This window comes from Coptis chinensis, chromosome 7 (assembly GCF_015680905.1).
Source record: "Coptis chinensis isolate HL-2020 chromosome 7, ASM1568090v1, whole genome shotgun sequence".
NCBI classification, from domain to species: domain Eukaryota; kingdom Viridiplantae; phylum Streptophyta; class Magnoliopsida; order Ranunculales; family Ranunculaceae; genus Coptis; species Coptis chinensis.
Genome location: NC_141462.1, coordinates 39,233,312 through 39,257,124, shown reverse-complemented (window position 1 = coordinate 39,257,124; position 23,813 = coordinate 39,233,312). Strand labels below are relative to the sequence as shown.

At 37.2% G+C, this 23,813-nt stretch overlaps 2 protein-coding genes across 2 annotated transcripts; both read left to right on the top strand.

The window, feature by feature from the left end:
• The first annotated feature begins 442 nt into the window (after positions 1-442).
• On the top strand, positions 443-1,156 carry LOC147487473 (uncharacterized). The gene has a single exon (XM_086574044.1). It carries the CDS (start codon positions 443-445, stop codon positions 1,154-1,156), a length of 714 nt encoding a protein of 237 aa, XP_086430170.1.
• Positions 1,157-1,242: 86 nt separating this feature from the next.
• Positions 1,243-1,842, top strand: LOC147487472 (uncharacterized). The gene has a single exon (XM_086574043.1). It carries the CDS (start codon positions 1,243-1,245, stop codon positions 1,840-1,842), a length of 600 nt encoding a protein of 199 aa, XP_086430169.1.
• The last annotated feature ends 21,971 nt before the right edge of the window (positions 1,843-23,813 follow it).

Below are 23,813 nucleotides of genomic sequence, written 5' to 3'. Positions count from 1 at the left end.
TAAATAATATAAAAAAAATAAATTTAGTCATCTTAACCTAAAGAGCGGGCACAATAAAAAATAAGCTAAATTGGGCACGGGTTTTTTTTTTTTTTTTGTAAATTTAAAGGAGTGCGGGCGCGCTTAAGAATAGGGTAAATTAGGTGCGTGTCGCACCTAAGATGTAATGCGCGTGCTCACAAGTAAATACCTAGGGTTGAAAATTTTAGGGTTAGGTCATAGGAGGGTAGGGAGTTGGCTGAACAACTCGTATGTTCTCGAATAGTAGCACAAAAATTTCAGAAAATTGTGAACAGTGAAAACTCTGTTTTGTTTTGTGAATAGTGAAAACAATTTTGATATTCTAAACACGCAATACGTAACAAAGCAAGATGGCAAATGGCGCCATTTGACAAGTAAGTTTTAATATATGTAAAAACAGTAGTTAAAACAGTACTAAAACATGCTATCAATCAATATAATACAGTTCATCAGATATTGTATTGCGAATGGAAATGGTACCAGCTTCTGGCATGACCCACGGTGTTCAGGCCCTCTTATTCTCAACAGTCAAGCCAGAGCTCTTCTAGCAAATGTAGTCCCAGAAGATGCCAAGGTGTCAGAAGTGATAGCTGATGGGGGCTGGTCAAGGGTAATCACTGATCTTCAGGAGTGTGAGGTAAAGGAAAGGATTATGAACACGGAGATTAACGCCTACATCACAGAAGACCAGGTTACATGGACACCTAACAGCTCAGGAGATTTCTCTACATCATCAGCATACTCTGTCCTAAAGAATGTGAGGAGTAAAGTCAAATGGTTCAAGATAGTATGGGGGAAGTACTCAGTCCCAAAGCACTCATTCACAGTTTGGCAATTGTTCTCCGGAGCTCTTCCAACACAGAATCGACTGGTGGCGAAGAAGATTATCAGTTCTACAAAGTGTTGTTTGTGTGGAAACCATGAGGAAAGTTCGGCCCATCTGTTTTTCGATTGTTCCTACTCTAAGTTAGTCTGGGAAGAGTTCAAGAAGGCGATGGGACTACCAGCCACTGTGAGAGCATCCCATGATGAATGGTACTACTTAATGCGATTAAGCAGAGCGAATACCATGGTGTCAGAAGTGATTAGAGCCTTTACATGTGCAGCGGTCGCGAGGCTATATGGTGAAATTTAAACCGGAGGTTGAAGAAAAATCGTTTTAAAGCAGCTGATGAGGTAAGCCAAAAGGTCCTTAATAGTATGAAGATCTATATGGGAAAAATGTTGGAATCTGTCCAGGAAGAAGTGGGAACTAAAGTGTTATTGGCAAAGTTGGGAATCGGGGTAAAAGTTATATACACAAGGAGGAAAAGTGGGCGAAATGGGAAAAGCCTGGGAGGTGGATCTGATGGTCCGAACAACGATGGGTCGGTACAAGAGGGGGTGGCAGGCTATGGAGGAGTCTTGCGGGGCGGCTATGGGGAAGTGATAATGGCATACAGTGGCAGTTCTAAGAGATTATCGGTTATCTTTCAGGAGCTTCTCGCGGTCCTTAAAGGGTTGGAAGGCGCAATACAGCTGAGAATCAAACGGCTTCAAGTGCAATCGGATTCCATGCAGGGGGTCCAGATCTTAACTAAAAAAGGAAAACCACCGTGGTACTGTAGGAACTTGGTAGCACATATCCAAGCTGTGAGTATGGAGTTTGATCACTTATCATTTGTCCATATCTTTCGGGAGAGTAACCAAGTAGCTGATTACCTAGCGAAATCGAAGAGAGAAGTGTGTAATGATTTTTTGCTCTTTATTCCCCCTATGGATCGGAAAATGCATGTATTGACCATGAGGGATAAAGAAGGTATTATGTACTTGAGATCCTGATATATAAAAAGTTTGGGGACTGAGCCCCTAGTTTTTTCAAAAATAAAAAAATAAAATATATAATACTCTCTAAACATGTTGTTATATTGGAGAGTAATCTTGTTCTCCACTCTTGCTTGCACGTATTTAACACGAATCTAGACTAACTAAACTAATCACTAATGAGAGAGTAATAATATGCTAAAAACAGTAAATTGATGAATGAGAAAGATAATAGAGAGCGATTAATCCACATACATGATTCAAACAACCATTTAACCTAATAATTGATTTAATTTTATTGATCCCTAGTAAACACCAAGTTATCTCTAACCCTGGCTTCACTAACATGAGAGATTAGCACCTCTACAAATCTCTTTGATGGAGTTTCTAATCTCTAGTTCAATTCTTATGACTTTTATCTCTAAAATTCATAAGAACCAAACTTGAAGAACTTGATTAAAAATAACAATTAAGATTAAACAATCATAATCCTCACATAGGCTTTATAAAACCCCCTCTATTTGGAGGTTTAGCCTTGTTTCATTGGATTTATTCTACTAAAGCAATAAAAGAAAGATATAATGTAAAGAGAAAATTGAATAAACAAGCTTTTATTGAAAGGTTTCTAATGGAGGCTACAAACTAAACCTAATTCTAACATAAACTACAACTACAACTACACTAAACTAATTAGAGACTAAGAGGAGAAATGAGAGAATAAGTTTAGCCTTAACTTTCTTTATATAGGAGAGGGTTAGTGTCACACCCCGAATTTCGACAGAATTCAGAAAAACAATATTTGTTCCCGACTCTTCGATCTCCGAGGTGTGACGCACTCTCAACTCCCAAAAACCCATAAACAGTTTAAATATGCAGATAATTAAAAACCAATAAAAATTTTAACTTAAACAAAAGTCCTCTTCATTACAAAAATTAACAAATGAAAATGCAAATAACCTTATCTCAACTGAAAATCTATATCACCTCAAAGGAAAACAAAGCCTATCTTGAAATGCGACGCTAACGCAAACCACAAGCAGCAACCAATCTTCTTCAACACTAAACCTGTCAAGACTTATCAACTATGTTCATTTAATGAACACACCCGATAAGCAAACATGCAAATCGGGTCAGCATTATAAAAATGCTGGTGTGAGTAGCCCTAAAATACAACATATACTTACACAATCCACAAGGCAGTTAGTTCCTCCACCGAGGCGCCTTAACTTCCAACAACTAATACGACATCCTTAAGTTCAATAACTAAGGCAGGTAGTTCCTCCACTGAGGCGCCTTAACTTCCCACTAACCACACAACAAACTATACGCATAATAAATAAGGCATGTAGTTCCTCCATTGAGGCGCCTTAGGTTCTAACTAAACAAATAACCAACCATGCATATTATATCCGTACAACATTTCATGCTCAATTATAGAGTGGGTCGTCTCTGCCCAAGTAATTAGTTTGACCCACCCTTCTGCAAAACCATATACAATCATCTATCTAAAGATATATCATTAACCAACATATTACCATAATTATATTAATTAAGGCTTTCTTTGCATGTCCCTAAAATCACGTCGTATCTATGTCTTACCTAGTTTCCCTGGCTACCACAATCGCTTCCCAATGCCGAACATGTACATCCACATGCCTCCCCTCACATAATGAACCACTCCGTGCGTAACTACCCTGAGCGGGATGCCGCACACCAGGTAACCCTCACACAAAAGCCATTATGCAAGTACTGCCACTATTCGGCATAAAATATTGCGCATCTCGTTCTAATTTTGCGAATGGAATAATCAAGCCACTATTCGGCTACGCCAGAAGGGCCAATCATATTACTTACGCCCGGAGGGCCATTCAGATTCACTGAAATGCCAGAAAGGCCAAATCCCATGAGTTGTGGTAGCTAGGTTCTAGGATTTTCGTTACGTACTTTATTCAAGTGTCATACCTTTATAACTCATAACAATTCCACTATATCACGTGCAGGTCAAATACCTTATTGCACTAAGCCACAATAGTTAGAAATATCTCAATTATATCTCATAACCACTTTCATTCTTTCACGTGCCAATATATTATTGCACTACGCCACACTCCCGTGGGAAATATCCACAAATACTCTACTACCTCCTAGTAGCATCTCACAGATAAAAATAATGGAGTGTTTATACATTTATTTCTCCAAAACTATTGCATTTAATATATATATCCCAACATATTATATAATGTCACAATATCAACGTCAAATCTTAATTAGATAATGACAACCAAATTTATACAAGCTTCCACAGCATTTTAGCATTTGATTTGTTCATACAATTTACAACATAAAACGTAGCACAATTAAACAGTCCACAGTCCACAATCAAATCTCAATACTAAAGTCCATAAATCTAAGTCCGTATATAATTTAATACTCATAAAAACATTTATATCAAATTATTATTATCAGAATTCCCCTCTAGTTACGTGCCAATATTATATTGCACTACTCACGTCAAAACTTAATTAGATAATGACAAACAAGGTTATACAATATTGACAATATTTTATTACTACATTTGTCCATATTCTTAAATATGTGAAAAACTTGAAAAAGTCAACATTCCACAGTTAATGGTCAACGGTCAAAGTCAACACGTCAAAGTCAAACTGTCGTTTCCATGTTCGACAGGTTCAGGGTCATAGCCATGGTTCATGGCTAAGGGCAATGTGCATGGCTCATGGGCTCATGACCAAGGTAATGGTTCGGACCTAATTGGCCAAGCCCAAACCTTAGAACTCGAAAGTCTAAATGTTGAAAGACCCCTTTGGATCTCTATTTTAAGTCCTATGGACTGGCCCCAAACAATATTAGAAATTGGCCCAAAACAGTTAAGTGGTTCGGCCCAAAAATTTGAACTGAAACTGGCCCAAAAACACCAATGGAATTCGGCCCAAGACAAAATAGAAACTAGCCCATCCACTAATAAAATTCGGTCCAAAACAAAAACAAAAACAAAACAGGGCCCAAGCAAAACAAATGAAACTGGCCCATAGAACTTAAACTTTTCGTCCCGGCCCAACAGATGGAACAGCTAAGCCCAAGCCCAAGAGAGAGACCACCAGGTCGTCTTCTTCAGCTGCTCCAGCAGCCACCAAAATCGGCCACCACCAGCTCTTCTCCTCCTCCCCTTTCATCCAACCGGTTTTACACCTTAAGAAAAACCCTATAACTTTAATAAAAGCTTCAACCCAATTCCTCACCTCACATCCCCTCCTCCAAACTGGATCTTGATCGCCATTAATGAATCCTTCAAGCTTTAACAGCCCTCATCCCATCGTCAAAACCCATACCCCACACTTCCTAATAACAACTAAGCTTAAATCAAACTGAGTTCAACCCACATCAATTAAGGCAGACGATGCCATAAAACTGTTTCCCACCTTCGACAGCCTCCACAAAATTCAAACCCGACCTCACCCAATCATCAAATCAACAATCCACATTCAATACAATATACCCAACACTTCATAACAATAGGAGTTTAAAACCCACACAAAACAAAGAGTTAAAAACTATGCAGGACGATTTCTGTGAGGCTGACGCCATTAACGCCTCCAAGCTTTGACAGAGATTCGACAGTTGAAGTTCAGAGTTTCAAAACCACAAACAAAAAGAGTCTAAACGAAACACAAGCTGAAATCTTCATCGTGAGGCTTTGCGCCATTAACAACTTCTCGAAGCCGGCGGTTTAAAGGCGATTATCCGCAGTTCAACGGTTCAAATAAAATTTCGATATTTAGCGAAGTGTAATAATCGACGAACCGCGGCGTCGAATAAAACAAGATAATAAGCAGTATCAATAGGCAGAAATCTTAGACAGTATACACCGATACACGAAAACTATAAATTTGGTGAAATAGCAAAACTAGCTACTCACCTGTATTAAAACTCAACTCGACGAATTCCTCCTAGTCCGAGTCGTCGCGCTCCACCCTCCAGCAAACGAGTTTCTATCTCTGCCTCCATTTTTATTATTTTTATTATTTTCTCAAAACCCTATTCTCTAGAACAATGTGATTATATACTTGGGTTTGAAACCTAAGCCCAATACAGACTCGGACCCAGAAACCAAGCCCACATATCCCAAACCCAATCCAACGATTTTTAAATAAATAATTAAATTAATTAATTAATAAATAATTATGTATTTTAAATACGGGCGTTACAGTTAGGGTTACATTTTCGTGCATGGGCCAAAAAGGGAGACTTTGGGTTTCTAAAGTGAGCCCAAAGTCCATTAGGTTAAGTGTATAAGGGCTAATTCTGTTGTAAATTACTTCAGTGCCCTTGTTATCCACTTTTATAGCTCTGATTGGGGCAAGGCCATGTCTATTGGAAAGCTTATTCCGAGTCGGTTGTTTTGAAATAAAGTAGGCCCAATTCCGAGGCCCAAGTCCAAAGATATGTCTATTTAAAGTTCTGTTGACTTTTCTATTATTTTTCTACCTGAATTGACTTTGACTTCCCAGCTTTGACTGGGCTTGAAAATGGATTTTCTTCATGATTCTTGGGCTTTAAATGTAGAACTTCCTTAGCAATCATATTGACTTATTTTCCATACAAATGACATCTTTAAGCACATAAACAACTTCAAGACTTGAAATAAACAAAAACACGTAAACTATACCAACTCTTATTTATTATAAACATAATTGGACTAAATAGAATACTATTAAGGGTGCTTATCATTATATATATTGTATGTTCATATGCTCATAGTTGCTTTGAAGATATTGACACGCCCTCCTTCTGTGTGTGTAGATGGTAAATGAATGTATATAGATGGGTGATGGATGATGGCCATTGAACAAAACAGAAGCGTATAAAAACCTTATTATCCCTCAATGAGTAAAGGATGAGTAGGGTATCGTTCTACTTTTAAGTGTATGTTATATGAAGGACATGACTGGAAAGGGGGTTTGAGGGATTAAAAACTATGATTATAGATATTGTGAATTGCTTAACTAAACTAAACTAAACTATTGAGAATTTATAAGACAAGGAATTCAATAGATTAGAATCTACCGCTACCTTTGATCTGTCACATTCTGTTTCATGGTTGTTCTGATGAGTAGACTATAATTAGGCAATTGAGCAAGTGTCGATGCCCTTTTCGAAGAAACATCGTTAACGAATAACTCTACTTAAGGTTGTTCCTATATTTATGCTATTAATATCTTCTCTCCTTTTATGTAAGCTCGGGCAACCATTCAATGTATTACCGAGAGCAACATCAAGGAGTACTTCCTAATAGGGCGGTCATCCAATGAATCACAACTTAAGGCAAACACAAAGAATACTTCCCCTAGGCACCCACTCCCTAAGCTACCCCTTCTAGGGCAATACAAAGAATATTTTTCTAACTCTAAAGAACTACATTACTAGAAGATAAGTAAAGAACACTAGTATGATATTAATATTGCAAAACATAAACTCTATTCTATACTTCCATCCCCTGGTGTGGGTAATGGAACTAATAACTAAACACATAAATAACTAACTTGATTGGAAAACACCATGAACCAGAAGAATCATCAAACCCTAAGCACCGGCTTCATCTTCTCCCTTGAAGGAGAAGATTAACCTTCCATAAAGAGGGAAGAACACGAAGAACGAGAAAAAGACACTACAAGAAACAGGGTCTTTAGCGACAAAAATAAACGTCGTTGAATATTGATAAAACGGCGCCCATGATATTTAGCGACGATTTTTGGAGTGTGTCTACATCGTAGGCAATGACATAGTCGGCAATTATATAGAGCTGTGCTTTTTTAACGTCACTAAATGTGGCACCTTCAGCGACGATAATAACTGTCGCCATTGTCCGAATTTCGTCGCTAATTTATTTTCACGTTCTCAATACAATAACGTCGCAAAAGGTGAATGCTTTGCAATGTTTGCCAAATCGTCGATAATGATGCCTTACTTAACAACGTTTCTATCGTCGGTACATACCCAAAAAATTTGAAATATTTAGTATTATTGGCGACGTTTTGATCATCGCTACAAGTCCAAAAAATTTGAAAAATTGGTAACGTTTTTATCATCGTCAAAAGTCTAAAATATTTGAATTTTTAGTGTTTTTAGCAACATTGTTATCGTTGTCAAAAGTATAAAATATTTGAGTTTTGAGTGTTTGAACAACGTTTTCGTCGTCGTCAAAGCTCTAAAATATTTGAATTTTGAGTGTTTTAAGCAACTTTCTAATCGTCGCTAGAGCCAATAGATATGAGACTATTTTCATTACTAATATTGTCGTTAATTTTGCACCATTTGTTCATATTTTCATCTGTCCCCCTCCCATCCAATTACCATTCAACAAATAAACCTAAAATAATACAATTATAACATCAATTATTTAATAATATGTAATACACAACAAAATTTCAATAAATAAAAATGAGTTAATTCACTCAATTAGAAAGAAAAGAGAGTTGCATCATCCCTTTTCATAAATTTTTTCTAAAGTCATCTTAATAAAAAATATTAACTTAAACAAACACAATTCTAACCCTCAAGTAAGTTGCGAATGAAACCGTCTTCACAAAAAAATAAAAAATTGACTAATAGCATTTAGATTCATTGGAAGCCTCTTGCAATTCCTTATCACAATTTCTTCACAAAAAATAATACCACTTCTCTTTTGACGTAAGATTATCTGCACATTAAGATGTTATCCATTAGATCACCCCAAAAAAAATGTGAAACAAAAAATATATTAGTTTCTTCACATCAAAATTAAAATCCAGTGAACACAACTAAGAAAGCAAGAATTCAACTAAGATAGGCCACCAGACATGAAAGTAGATAGCGAATTAACGAGAAAAAAAAAATTCTCCTCTCCCTCCTATACGATTAAGCCATGTGCTACACGTCCAATAAATCATTACCACGTCATGTCACGCGACATCCAAATAACAAAGTCCCACACATCATAATCCTAACTCGAGTGCACAATCAATAACCAAGCACTCATAGAGGATAGCATATATACACTTTGTATGTATGTAAGGGTAAGGCCTAAGAATAAAAACTTATTTTACAAAATGAACAATAGCCGCTTGCATTTTGCACATTTTGCAGTAGAGAGACTTTTCTAGTTTACAATACAATGTTTGAATCAGGAAACCCACTGATAGAACGCTCTTTACACACGTTTATTGGTTTTCAGTTACTTATTTCCTTAAGTCCGAGGTCCACAGTCCAAAGTCCGAGGTCCACAGTCCAAGTCCAAAGTCCAAAGTCCAACGTCCGTGATAGTTAAAATGCGTTTTAGTCAAGTTACCTTACTCACGTGGGATTGGTAGGATAGGTCGAGTAAGGGATCGTCCAAACCTTAGGGCTCGGATAGGTTCACAACTGGAGTTACACTTTAAGTGAGTAGGATTTTTAGGTTTCTTTTTTAGTTGGTTTTTTCTAATTAAAATAACAGTAATGCAAATAAAATAAATTACTACGGTGATTATATATAGGTAAACAAAAGTAGAGAAATAGGGAGAAAGTTAATCATGCTCATGCAAGAATCATTTTTCAACAGTTTTTATTACTAAATCACTACATCTCTAATTCGTCTCGTTTCGGAGACGACGTCGAGTATTGATCCCTAGTGCATGCCCACATCTCTAGGTCGCATTTCACTAGCATAAGGAGTTTCGATAATACCTCATCTCTGGTATATTATTTCAGCTCCTGGCACAAGTTCACATCGGTGGGCCGAATTGGAAAGTGTCGACACGGAGAGTCGTAGCGAAACATTTCGAGCATAGAGACTGTTTTTAGGGTCTCGATCATTTTGGGACGGATGTTAATTCTATGCCTAATTCCTAAGTAGTGATTCTAGAATATTAACGAGTCAATCCGGATTTTCACACGAAAGCAAAGATAAAGGGGATTAGCTCATCATCATAGTAGGAGTAATAAAACTTCGTATACATTAAGTAAATAAATCACGGGATGTAAATTAAACAAGACGGTGTTATTAAGGGTAAAATAATATTAATAGGAAATAAAATGGCGGAAGGTAAGTCTTGAAGAAAGAAAACTAAACGTAGCTAAAGCATTAATATCTTTGAAGACCTTATAATGAAGGCGAACCCTCATATATATAGGCGGATGTCCGGAGGATGATTTAATTCGATTTTGGTACATTTACTCCATTTGAGACATTCAAAACTTTGAATGTCGAGGTTTTGTTTTTGACCAAGTTTTGTTTGAAACAAAACTTATTTAATGTTTAGATCGCTTGCGCCTTATATTTGTCCCTTTGCTTAATTTCATTTCCATCTTGAAGCAGTGCGTGTCTTCTCTCATTGCAAGGTGGCATCAATTTGAAACCATTCTCGCCACTGCCTATCTTTGACTCATCATGCCTTTTGGGCCCTTGAGTGTGTCCCTTAGTGCATGCGTTTTTACGACTTTTTGTCATTCTGCAGAGGTTGCCGGTCGCTATGGCAGCTTCACTAGCCAACGTCGGCACCTAGATTTATCGATTTGAGCCGGAAGTTCCCCGCCTCTTTCATCTTGTGCGGTTACGTTCTTTTGAAAACTTCGGCTCTAGTCGGGGCTTTGTTGGGCTTTACGGGGATTGAGGGGAATTCAATATTCAGTATTCTTGTATTTTGGAGCTTCACTAGCTAACGTCGGCACCTAGATTTATCCGATTTGAGCATCGGAAAATTCGCTTCTTCATATGTGGGCCCGATTCAAGACCCGGTTACATTCTTTTGGAAACTTCGGCTTCCGCGGGGTCAGTGGGAAACTCCAAATATTCTCGTATTCTGTACTTTGATGCATGTTTTATCACTATATTCATTTTAATTGGAAACTGCAAAAGTCACGAAAATATAATTATTACATGATTATTAAACACATAATCGACCAAAATGCTATGTTCGGGGTTTAATATTAGTTTTGGGTGCTTATCACACCACCCCCAAAACAAAGCACTTTGCTTGAGGACATTAAAACGATAACTGATAAAAAATGTGTTGTCCTAAGCTACACTACAAGAAACAGGGTCTTTGGCGACAAAAAAAATGTATTTGAAAATCGAGAAACGCCACTAATACCATTTGGCGGCGCTTTTGGAGTGTCGGGGCTAGCGTCCCCTAATACTATTCGGCAATGATATATAGCCCGCGATATTTTAACGTTGCCAAATAGCAGATATTTACCGATGATTATTACTGTCACTATTTATCTAATTTCGTCGCTAAATCATTTTGTTATTCTCAATGTAGTAATGTCGCAAAAGATAAACTTTTGGCGACGTTTTTAAAATCGTCGATAAAGGCATTACTAACAATGTTTTAACGTCGATAAAAGTTTGAAATTTTTGAAATTTTTGGTGTTATTAGCAAGCGTTTTAATCATCGCTATAAGTCCAAAAATAAAAAAACAAATATCTTATTAGCAGCGTTTTTATCGTCATTAGATATATTAGTAATTTAAACTTTGGTTATATAAGTGATGTTGTTATAAATTAAGCTAAAGATCTAAAATATTTGAATTTTATATATATTTTTAGTAATGTTTCTATCGTCGAGAAAGGTAAAACGAATTAAAAAAATTAGTGTTATAAGCGACGTTTTGATCGTAGCTTGAATAAAAAAAATCGGTTAATTATGATCATATTCCCACACTACATGAGTCGTAAAAAACTATTTTTATCACTAATATTTGTAGAACATCAATTAATTAATAATATGTAATACACAACAAAATTTCAATAAATAAAAATGAGTCAATTCACTCAATTAGAAAGAAAAGAGAGTTGCATCATCATCTTTCATAAATTTTTTCTAAAGTCATCTTAATAAGAGTATTAACTTAAACAAATACAATTCTAAACATCCCTCAAGTAAGTTCTTGAATCAAACCGCCAAAACCTCTGTCTCTTCACAAAATAATAAAAATTGACCAATAGCATTTAGATTTATCGGAGCCTCTTGCAATTCCTTATCACCATTTCTTCACAAAAATAATATCACTTCCCTTTTGATTTAAGATTATCTGCACATTAAGATGTTATCCATTAGATCACTCAAAAAAAATGTGAAACCAAAAAATATAATAGTTTAGATCACGTCAAAATTAAAATCCATGAACACACAAACTAAGAAAGCAAGAATTCAACTTAGAAGACTACTTGATTTTTCAACTATCAAATACCTTGAATAAGTTTTATATAGAAAAAATTGAGTGCAAAAGCTAAAACCAAGATAAACTAAACTAATTCCCTTCACTAGATTGTTAGTGGGGAAATAACACTCCATAACAAAAAGGATAAATGACCAATCTCCAACATATTATCTCTTGCAATCAACCAAGATGTGATACAGTTTATGGCTATTCCCTGAAACTCACAACTTCTACAACTAATGTCAGTGTTGGTGCGGTCCACATAATAGAATACAATAATGGAATGGCAATTAATCCCTTTGAAATATGACTTACTATAAACTTAAAATAACCTCTCCTTGAATAAAACCAGCTCAGGTTATTGAATCAATCTCGTTCCAAGTTCATAACCACTCATCATATATGGGTCCTAAACACTCAGCATGATCCACTAAAATTTTAGCAACACCTGTAAATTCCCCAACTAGATAGCGACGGCGGCTTAATTGAGTGTACTCACAGGTTTTGGTATGGTTGGTGGTAAACCCGATGGAGTCAATATGATATGGAATGCTCGAGTGGTATTGTTGCTTGAGATAAGTTTAGGGTAGGTATATTTTTAATCTTGGCGTAGTCAATATGGCTCGTAAAAAACGGAGACAAGGCGGGAATATAAAATCATTTAAAGCATATGTTCCTTGTTCAATGTTTTCAGGTAAGATTCTCACCAAGGGTGGCAATGTATATAAGTATAACATAGAAACTTACATTGCATGTCCAAAGACTAAATTTCGAGTATGCTCATCCACAGAATTCCCATTCATTTTCAGGTGACAAACGAACCGGTGACCATTACGTACAATTGAAAATTATATGGGCAAAGTCCTTTTGTACATACACAAAACTGAAAAGTAAAATACTTTATTACCTTGGGATTCTACGGTGGAGAACGAGTTGGTATTCCATTATGCTATATTGTTTCTACAACCTTCGCCAGCCAAATAGGGAATGAGAAATAAATTGAAAGATTGGAGACACTACATGGAAACGGTGGGAGGTCATCTTTTCTTTCACACCTCGTTGTGGCTCAATCATAATATGGAGCAACCATTCGTGACTTTCTCTTTTTTCTTCTTGTTTTTGCTTGGGTGGTGGAGCACCACCTTGATGGTTGCATCAAAAGCGGCCTTCACATTTTGCAACAATATTTTTTCTTTTTATCAAAGATAAAAGTACTAGCATATACTTACATGAAATGAAATATAATCGAGCTTGGGAGCAAATATACCTGTTTTGTGTTTTGAGTCAAGACTCAAAGGAGCTCAATGAGTTTTTCAGTTCTTCTCCCCTTAATAAACAGAAAAAAGGCTGCTAAGAATTTGTAAAATAGATGAGAAAAAGTAATGGGTGTATTAAGTAGGCATTACCCGATTTTGTAGTTATAGGTCGCACCCGGGGTGGTCATCAAAGAACTTCTTATCATCCGAAGATGCTGCAAGCATAATTAGAGGAGGTCGGTCATTCCTATAAAAATTGATCTTACTTGTCAAATAATCAAGACTTGATCTAATTTGTTATGTCCATTATTAAGGATATCAGGAAAGAAGTTTCAAAGCGAATACAAGGATAAACTTCAATGAAGAGCAAGAATGTCTAGTTATTAAGCTAAAATAAAAGACATGCTTGCTTGTAAACAATATACTAAGGTTAAAATAATAGGATATTTCACATAATGTTGCTTCACAATATAGAATTCTTCACATTCGGACCAAAACAAAATCTTAACGATAGAGATTAAAGTCTTCACAACCTAAAAGGGCAAACTGAAAATGGCATTCGCTATATTCCAATGCAAAGACAACACATCTAATTATACTAAAACTTCGATCTACAAATTCAATCTGGATCTAGGAATTTACTTTCATAAGATAGATAACACCATGTTGTAATTATTAACCCATTTACAACACATGAAGAAATTACAATTGATAAACCTTTAGAATTATTACGAATAATGAAGCTTCTAGAAATCTTAATCAATTCTTTGGAAAAATTCCATTCAAATTCATTCGACGTTTAAAGCGGTAGCCGAGATATATATGGTATATATATGTAAGCTGCAGTAATGATAATGCAAGGCTCTTAGTTTGGCCAACTAAAAGTTGGATCATGTACACAAAGCACAAGAAAGCGCAATTTGTTGCTTGATCTATTCTCGAAAGTGAAAACCAAATGATATTCAACTATTTGGAACAGAACTATAATTTTTTTAACATAGAAAAAAGATTACAGGGTCCCATCCATAAATCTCTAATCACTCTCTAACACTAGAAAGTACTAAAAAAATTAGCAATAAATTAAGAACCAAAATTATAAAGCATAATCGAGATTCAAACAAACTATCTTATGAATCGAGTACAATAAAGAAACATCAGAACATGTAAAGCAACTTAAAATACACAAGGATAAAAACGGAACTGGTGCAATCTCAAAAATTGACTAGAACCAAACAGGTTTAAAGCACCATATAACAGAAAATCAAATAAATGGGACGGGAAACAAATTGAAAAAGTAGTAATAAACACATGTAACAGCATTGAAAATAAGAAGAAGTCTTACCAAGCTTTGTTCCAACTAGAATTATTGGAACACTAGGTGCGTAATGCCATCTTTGTTTCACACCAACTTTGACATCCTTTAAATAAATGTCTTCCTTCTCACTACTACAAATCCACTGTGCTAAATCATCGGATGATTGGAGTTCAAAACTAAATCAAACAAAAAAAATTCCACAAACTTATAATAAATTTCAGTAAGAAAAAAAACAAAAAAAAAAGTAAAACGAATAACTCACAGAGATCCATGGTATGGTTCCGACATTTATCGACAAGCGATATCTAGAAAACACATCAATTAAATCGGACAATGAAAGCTTTTAAATCGAGATGGAGTAAAGAGAATATTAGTTACCCCGGGCCTAGACAATTCTAAATCTAAAATATTCTAGATTTAATGGTGGGGAAAACTCACAAGTGGCCGAGACTAGCTTTGAAGGAGAGAATAAGGTGAGAAAGACACGTTCTTTCGGTTGCTTTGAGAGACTTCGTTTGGAGTGGTGTTGTTTCCTTTCTTAGAGAGACGACGGTTTTCCTTAGCTTTTAGGTCTTTTTTTTTTTTTTTTTTTTCGTGTTTATCTAGACATCTCATTTGGGTATACATTTTCCCTTTTCTTTTTATTCAAATTATTTCGTTATAATTTGAGATACCAAAACCCAGGTTTTTTTTTTTGGGCAATGGGGTGAGAAAGTTTTAACAACGAACTTTTGGTCCCAAAAGCCATAAGATTCGCAATGGTTATGTAAAAACACACCAATGATGACGTTTTTAAATGCTTTATGTCAAAAGGTTTTGCCAACGCTCATTCGTCGCGAAAACTAACTCTCAATTTTATTATTTTACAGAATTTGGATTATAACTTTCGGTGACATTAAAAACGTTGCCAAATATTGGTTTTAAACACCGTGACTAAAGTTTACTTGTGACGCTTGTAAACGTCGCCAAAGGGAATCATTACTTACGTTTGTCCAACGTCACTAAAACTTTTGTCGCTAAAGAACCAGTTTGTTGTAGTGTAAGTCTCATTTCGCAGAGTGCGGTTGCATTGACCGCAAGGCCTTGAACCACTAGGAATTCCCTAGTGGACGAGTTATAGCCTCGTGAGAGTTTTCCAGAGAAGATACTCACAAACTTCATTTATACTACAACGACTCAGTAACAAATGCTTGTTTCCTTAATTAATCTCAGGTATCTAGACATCTCACTAGCAAGGGAAACAAGGATTTTATTCTTTCGAAATTCAAGTTAATATACATACAATAATCTAAACATCTACGTATGAGCATGCATGCAGTGATCTAATAATGAAATGTATGAGCAGGGCTGTTTCTGGATCCTTTGGATAGCGTCTTTAAGTAGGTTCTTACAGGTATGTGTCGAAACACAATTTCTCTCTTATTTTTCCACTCGAGCTTTGCTATCTCCAGTGTGCAGTGGGCACTCGTTTTCTCACATACTCAATGACAGTCAGAGGAGCCGAGAATTAGAAGTCACAACTACTACTTATTATCATACTACCCTATTCCTAATTGAGCTAGAGGTCTTTATTAGGTGTTATGGGGCTTAGGTGGTAGTGTAAAAAACTGGAATGGAAAATTCAAAATGATAAGTATGAGAGAATAAGGTCTTGAGATATTCATACTAGAGAAACCCTTTTTTTTTCTTTCTGCTTCCAACATGGTTTCCATACTTGGATTTTTCAAGCTTTTGTATTCCCTTTTGATTTGATCTTTGGGGAAATTCTAACCTTGATATTTCTTTTTGATTTTTGGAAACATATTTCTATTTTCTTTTTCTTTTCTTAAAAGCAGGTAATTGATTTTGATTTGTGACAAGGTTTTTCTCTTCATTTTACGCACTTCATCCTATTTCTCATACTCATCATCTAGGTAGGCTTATTTATTTGTGGTTACTAGATGGGTAATGATTTTATTGGTGAAGTAGAAAGGATTAATGAAAGGTTGATGGGGTGACTAGCGGTAAATTTTTTTTTTTTATAGGTGTGAATTTTTGGCTATATCGATCCAAAGAAGGCCTAAATTCGCCTAGGATTTGGGTAGTGATCAAGTAAGTAGGCGTGTGAACTTCTCTATTCAGGAAGAACTACTCCTCGTGTCATTACTCATATATCACACATTTTGAGGCTTTTGGTTAGATTCTTACGGGATATGGAAACTAAGTTGTCTAACCGTGGGTCCCGAAACTTACTGCTTTGTGTACATTTAATGATAGTCGGTCGTGAATGCTCATGAAAAGATGTAAAAACTATTGCATACATTATTAAATTAAGTTTCTAAGAACAAGTCCTAATTTTGATGCTAGGGTGAGATTTCTAAATATTTTTCATCATATAAAGAGAAACGAATTTGTCACTAAATCGTTTATTTAGACATTAAGTAACTATGTACAACTATGCATGCCTAATTTTTGCAAAAGGTTCTCACCACCCCAAACAGTCGGACACCTTGTGTCCTCAAAGTGTTAAGAGGAAGAAAGAGTATACCGGAGAGGCTTTGAGCAAAAATAAAGTGACATCTTCCACAGAAATTTATTGTAACACACTATATATTATACATCATAAAAGTAGAAGCCTGCTTGTTAGAGTAGCACACTGTTAGGTCACTTATTTATTTCACATCAAAACATAAAACAAATATGTACATGCATCAACTCACATTGCCCCAACCTTGAACTGGGGGATAGTCCTTCCTTGCCTCGTCCCTATAGAAATGCCATTCCTTCGCATCCCGCCAATCTATCATAGCTTTCCAGACTTCACTCCACTTCCTTTTCTTTGCATTGTCTAGATGAGCTATCATTTTATCATCATTAGGAAAGAAGCGAACTTTCTTAAGATACCTTGCAGCGTGTCCATGTCGAAATCGCAAGGAAGCGAATTATCTTGTTTGTTGGACACATAGATTCGACCTTTACCCGTCTTGAAAGGTGGCTACAAACTCGAGGGAAATGCGTCCTCACTATCACGCATCTTTGAAGCTGGCGGGGTGATATAGTCTTGCCGAAAAAGACCGAGCCTTCTTAAGATTCTCAATTACTAGTTCTATAATGTCGAAGGTGGTATGTTGCTGGGCCAATGCATGGAATGTCTTACACGCTGCCTTTGATGTCGTGGAAAAATGCCAATCTCCCATGATGTTCAGAAGAATAAATAACATGGCAGTTCCAACATTCATGGTCATACTGGCTAGTGGAATACTGAATTCTGGCCATCGGCCAGCTTCGGCACGTTCTTTGACGTGGGCAAGGCCATCGCCATAGCGGGCAGCAAAATCTTCCCTAGAGTAGTCATTAAGGTCATTCTCTATCATGTATTGGATGGGGAGATCGGGCTGAAAGAGGAGGAAGGTCTAGAGCCATAGCCCTTTGTTGGCTCATAAAAGGCGTGTCGGTGTTACCAATACGTGAGTGTAAACCCATTCAAAGGGAAACCCTAGGCAATTTGGTAGATCTTCCATGTTATTATAAAAATAAGTTGCCAAACCTGGGGGGAGTATGTGCGCTCCGGGTGTAGAATGAGAGAGTTCCATCCAACTTGAGTGATGTAGTCTCGAAAAAGATGTCCATATGTCGGAGAATTTAGCAAAGAATGGAAAGATTGTTGCGGAATCATCTTTGGAGCTTCCATTGTGTGAAAAATTGTGACTGCTTTTAGACAAGGATAAACAACTATTAGAGCATGATGAGAATAATTAAGTAAAACAAATTACCATACGAAAATTAAAACTAAAAAGAAAATGATAAATAATATAAAATTGCAAAATATAAATGGTTTCATTGGCCCAAGTAAGCGGTGAGGATCCTTTTGTGGGAGGGATCCGTTTATAAGATTTTCTATGCCGTCAATCAATGCGGCGGCTTGACTTGCAACATTTTGCTTTATGTCACGGTAAATCTTGGCGTGGTTTTCCATTATGAGAGTGTGATTTGCCAAGAATTGGTTGTGGTTGTGCAAGAATTGTGCTTGTTCCTCTTCGTTTATTGTCCGCAAGTCCTGAAATTCAAGAAGGCTGGTGATAATAATGTTCTGACGTTTGAATAATGTCATCAGTCCTTGTTGAATTAAGCGAAGCCCTTCCATGGGATTAAATACGTTGCATAATGCATTTTCATGAAAGATGTTGTCGGTGGAACAATCTTCGTTGGTTCCTGCACCGACATGGTTCTTTGCAACGTCGGGGTTCCAGAATCCGTTCCTACATACTGAGTGAATGGTAAGAATGTTAGCTGTTCGAAGAGGTGTGTGAGGAGAAGTACTAGAAAAACCCCAATGTATCATGATAAGTGTCACAATGGTTGGTAAAGGGGCTGCCTTTTTCCTGGCACGTGCGATCGCATTCCAGAGAAATTTAATAATGCAAAAATCATTGCAGTTAGTCTGCAACACCCAGAGTAAATGGAAGAGGGGTTTGGTTATTTCGGAAGTCTTAGACGTGCCTAGGACATTATGAGCTACCCATTGGATCACAGATAATTGGTTCTTTTGTAAAGATCTCTGATAAACAATACGGTTTTTCCGGTTGTATTCGCCATGAAGGATAGTTGCAAACATCAGATGTCGGATATTATCGAAAGGGGAATCCTGAAGGTGTACTCCTTGGTTTGTAATAGGAATTTGAAGTACCTCAGAGATGATTTCCATAGTCAATTCATGTTAGCATCCGTTAGCACGGACAAAAGAATTGTCCGTTTTTGGAAATAACCGCTTTTATAAAATAACAAGACCAATTCTCGGAATAAAATGTTTGCTTATGGTGTAAAAAGGGTACCATCCTCGGCGTAATATTTCAGTGTCAAAAAAGGATGAAAAAGACCATTTTGAAAATTTTCCATAAAATTTTGCTCAGGCACGAAACTTCGAGTGAGGGCCATTAAAGATGGAGTGGTGAAAAATTATTTTGGAAAAAGGGAAGTTAAATTTTTGAGGTGTCTATCCTTGGTATAAATAGGCACCCATCCGAAAATGTAAAAGATACGTTTCGAGGTGTCACAGGGTAGTTAGACCACGTGTATCTTCTAAGATATGCGCACAAGTGGATGAAGTGTGGATGAGAAGAATGGGGCATGTGACAAGGAGTGCCCCTTTGTTTGTTTGTTTGTTTTTTTTTTTTAGAAACGTAAGTATAAGGACAAGGAAAATGTAGATATACTATCACAATAGGATGTAAGAAGCATACAATGGTATGGAAACACAACATAATGATACGATGACTTAACTACAAACCTAAATATTAGATAGAATTATATGCCACATTAACAACATGACTATAACAAAACAACCGAGCATGAAAACTTGAGTAGCATATTCAAGCTGCTGCTGCTCAAACTTTTCTAGTGCATCCATGAATCTTGAACTTGGAGTGATCTAAAAACGTTTTTTAGAATAAGAAGTGTAGAGGGAAGAATAAGAAATGAGTGAATATGGAGGAAGAGTTGAACTTATTTATAGAAAGAAAATTGCCGTTTTCTGACCGTTTTCTAGATGTGGTCATGACCGTTTTCTGACCGTTTTTTAGTTGTGGTTCATGACCGTTTTTAGATGTGGTTCATGACCGTTTTCTGACCATTTTTTTTTATGCGTTTTCATTATCGGTTTCTGAACGTGTTAGTTACGTTAAAATTTGTTGTTTAAGTATGACATATGAAATATATTTATATATATATATATATATGTATGTATATAATTTATTATTAGCAATATATGTTCCTACCTATATACTATTAGATATAGCTAATATATCAAGATAAAAATATTTAGGAACCATCTACTATTAAGCTAGAAAGTGCAAATACGTAAATAAAATATCTGATATAAATATTATACAAGACCAGAAAAAATAAAACTAGCTACTGATGATCCTCAGTGCAGTAGTAGTAGAGTCCTGGGGGCTGAGAAGAAGAACCGGGGAGTCCTGCGACGACGTCGTGCGATCTGAGCTCCGTGGAGGCTAAGCGCTCTGGATATCACCAAGAGTATCCATCACCGAGCTGGAATCGATCTTTGGCTCGCCATGATCATTCGCTGGAACTGGTTCTGGCGAGTAAGCATATTGTCTTTAAATGCAGTCATGGAGGCTCTCATCTCCTGTTGGAATTCACCCATGCTATCTGTCATCGACTCATGGCGAGTGGTCATATCTGTCCTTAACTCGCCCAAGGTACGTCTCATCGATACCTGGCGAGTGTACATGTCTCTCAGACCACTGTTCACTGCACGTAGGGCCTCTATGGGTTGGGTGATCTTACTCATGGCAGTCTCATCAAAGTATGGTGGGTGAGAGGATCCTACGCTAAAACGCCCCAAGGGACTCAAAGTAACCAATTCTAGGGTTGGTCTGGTGGAATCCATTGCCCGTTTGTGTTCCAAGTATGCAACATCTGAGGTTTGACACGAATCCCTTGTGCAAAACTTAATGCAAAGGGAAAAGGTAACAAAATAAACATATGTACAAGGTGAGTCTTTTAACGTCAGATCCTCAAGATGAATCGAGTCTTTTAACGTCAGATTCTCAAGATGAATCCCATCCTGTGGGAGAAACGGCGCGGCGACGAAGATTATCCTGCGCAGCTGGTGTTAGACAAAAGTATACCTTAAACTGGCTAGTATCGGATAGGAAGTCCGAGCCTAGACAGAAGGGTGTTTGGCAATGCATACACCAGCCCATCCTTCGCGCACGTCGTTTACGAGCAAAAGAACTACGACCATTTCCTATTCGTGATGAGTGAGACTTACACCAAATGATTAGCTGAAGTTCGCGAGGTAGAGAGTAGAAAAGGGAAGAGAAGGAAGGAGGTGAAATTTTGGGTACCCATCGTTTACCGAAAAGCACATTTGCTCGTGGTGCAGAAGACATTTATACTCAGTTCTGTAAAAGAGTTTTCATGGACTAAGGTTCCGGCGCTTGCAACCACACACCTCAAAGAAATTTGGAGATCATAAGATAGAAGATGGCCCGGCTACCAAAATGGTACCCTCTATAGAAAACAGGATCGAAAGTGCGCCGGCACGAAAACATCTAGTCGGTGTATCTTTGGATTACGAAGAAGAGTCATTCAACATCGGTGGCGTAATTCGTGGTAATATTTTAGGCGTTGTCCATTGACTTGAAATTCACTGTTATCTTTTGGATTAAGCAAAGAGATTGCCCCATAATGTTTCACAGCTGACACAATGAAAGGACTAGACCATCGTGTTTTCAATTAACCAGGAAAGATGTGTAATATGGAGTTGTAGAGTAAAACTTTTTGGCCAATTTTGAAATCCTTACGCAAAATGTGCTTGTCGTGCACTCTTTTCATATTAGCTTTGTAGGATTTCGAGAGATCATAAGCATCACTCCGAATCTCCTCCCATTTCATTTAATTGCAGTTTTAAGCTTCGCTTTGCCTCGATGATATTGTAATTGAGGCTTTTGATGGCCCAAAAGGCACGGTGCTCAAGTTCAACTGGCAGATGACAAGGTTTTCCAAAAACAATGCGGTAAGGAGACATCCCTATAGGTGTCTTAAATGTTGTTCGGTATGCCCACAAGGCATCCGATAAGCGGAGAGACCAGTCCTTTCTTGATGGGTTGACAGTTTTCTCCATAATAGACTTTATCTCTATGTTGGAGACTTCCACTTGGCCACTCGTTTGTGGGTGGTATGGAGTAGCAACCTTGTGAGTAACTCCATATTTTTTCATTAAAAACCCAAAAATTTTGTTACAAAAATGTGTACCCCCATCACTGATGATAGCTTTGGGAACACCAAAACGAGAGAAAATGTTTTCTTTTACAAATCTCACGACAGTCTTATGGTCATTCGAGCGACATGCGAGTGCCTCAATCCATTTGGACACATAGTCTACAGCGACTAAAATGTATAGAAAACCTTGAGAAATAGGGAAGGGTCCCATAAAATCAATGCCCCAAACATCAAAAATTTCCACAATCAATATAGGATTTAGGGGCATCATATTTCGTTTGGTAATTCGACCTAGGTGTTGACAACGAATGCAAGCTACGCAATGTTCGTGTGCATCGCGAAAAAGGGTAGGCCAGTAAAAACCACATTGTAACACCTTGGCGATTTTTTTCTTTCCATCTGAAATGACCTCCGCAAGATTGTTCATGGCAAAAGGATAAAAGCGTCGGTGTGTTCCCGGTCGGGAATGCAGCGGCGAATGAGTTGGTCGAACAATACTTAAAGAGGTAGGGTTCATCGAAATAATATTTTGATGGATAAGAACTTTTATGATCGGGGATGTGACCAAAAGGAGGGACTTCCCAAGGTAACTAGGTAGTTAACGATATCTGCGTACCATGGGGATGAAAAAATAGAGTACAAGTATTCGATGCGGGAAGGAATCACCGATAGCTTCCGGAATCACTATCGATGTCACCAACCAGCCTTGATAAATGGTCGGCTCACGACATTTTCGGTTCCTTTCTTGTCTTTGATTTCGGGGTGAATTCTTGTAAGAGAAGGATCCAGCGGAACAATCGTTGTTTTCGTCCTTTTCGCGAGTAAGTACCGAATTGCGGCATGGTCAGTATATACTATGGTCGATGTTCCAACTAGGTAGGGGCGAAACTTATCCAAAGCATAGACAACAGCTAGGAACTCTTTCTCAGTTGTGGTATAATTACGTTGAGCGTCGTTAAGAGTTTTACTAGCGTAGTAAATGACAACGGGTTTGTCGTCACGTCGTTGGCCTAGCACGGCACCAATAGCAAAGTCGCTAGTTCGAATGGTTGAGACCAATCAGGGGGTTGAATGATAGGAGCGGTAGTCAGAGCGGTTTTTAGAGTATCAAAAGCTTGTTTGCAATTGAAATTGAAATCGAATACTGCATCCTTAAGTAGGAGATTGGTTAAGGGTCGAGCAACTTTAGAAAAATCCTGAATGAATCTCCTGTAAAACCCAGCGTGGCCTAAAAAGGCACGGATATCCCGAACTGTACGTGGGAAGGGTAGCGAAGAAATTTTAACAATTTTAGCTTTATCAACCTCTATCCCGTCTTTTGAAACAATATGACCTAGAACAAGTCCTTTGGTAACCATGAAATGACACTTCTCCCAATTGAGTACCAGATTTTTCTCTTCGCAACGCGTTAATACTTTAGAAAGGTTGGATAAACGATTCGTCAAAGGAATTTCCGTAAATGGAAAAGTCGTCCATGAAGACTTCCATAT

Bases quoted from the DNA above. Each gene is read 5' to 3' on its own strand.
- LOC147487473 (XM_086574044.1), top strand. From the start codon at position 443: ATGCTATCAATCAATATAATACAGTTCATCAGATATTGTATTGCGAAT.
- LOC147487472 (XM_086574043.1), top strand. From the start codon at position 1,243: ATGTTGGAATCTGTCCAGGAAGAAGTGGGAACTAAAGTGTTATTGGCA.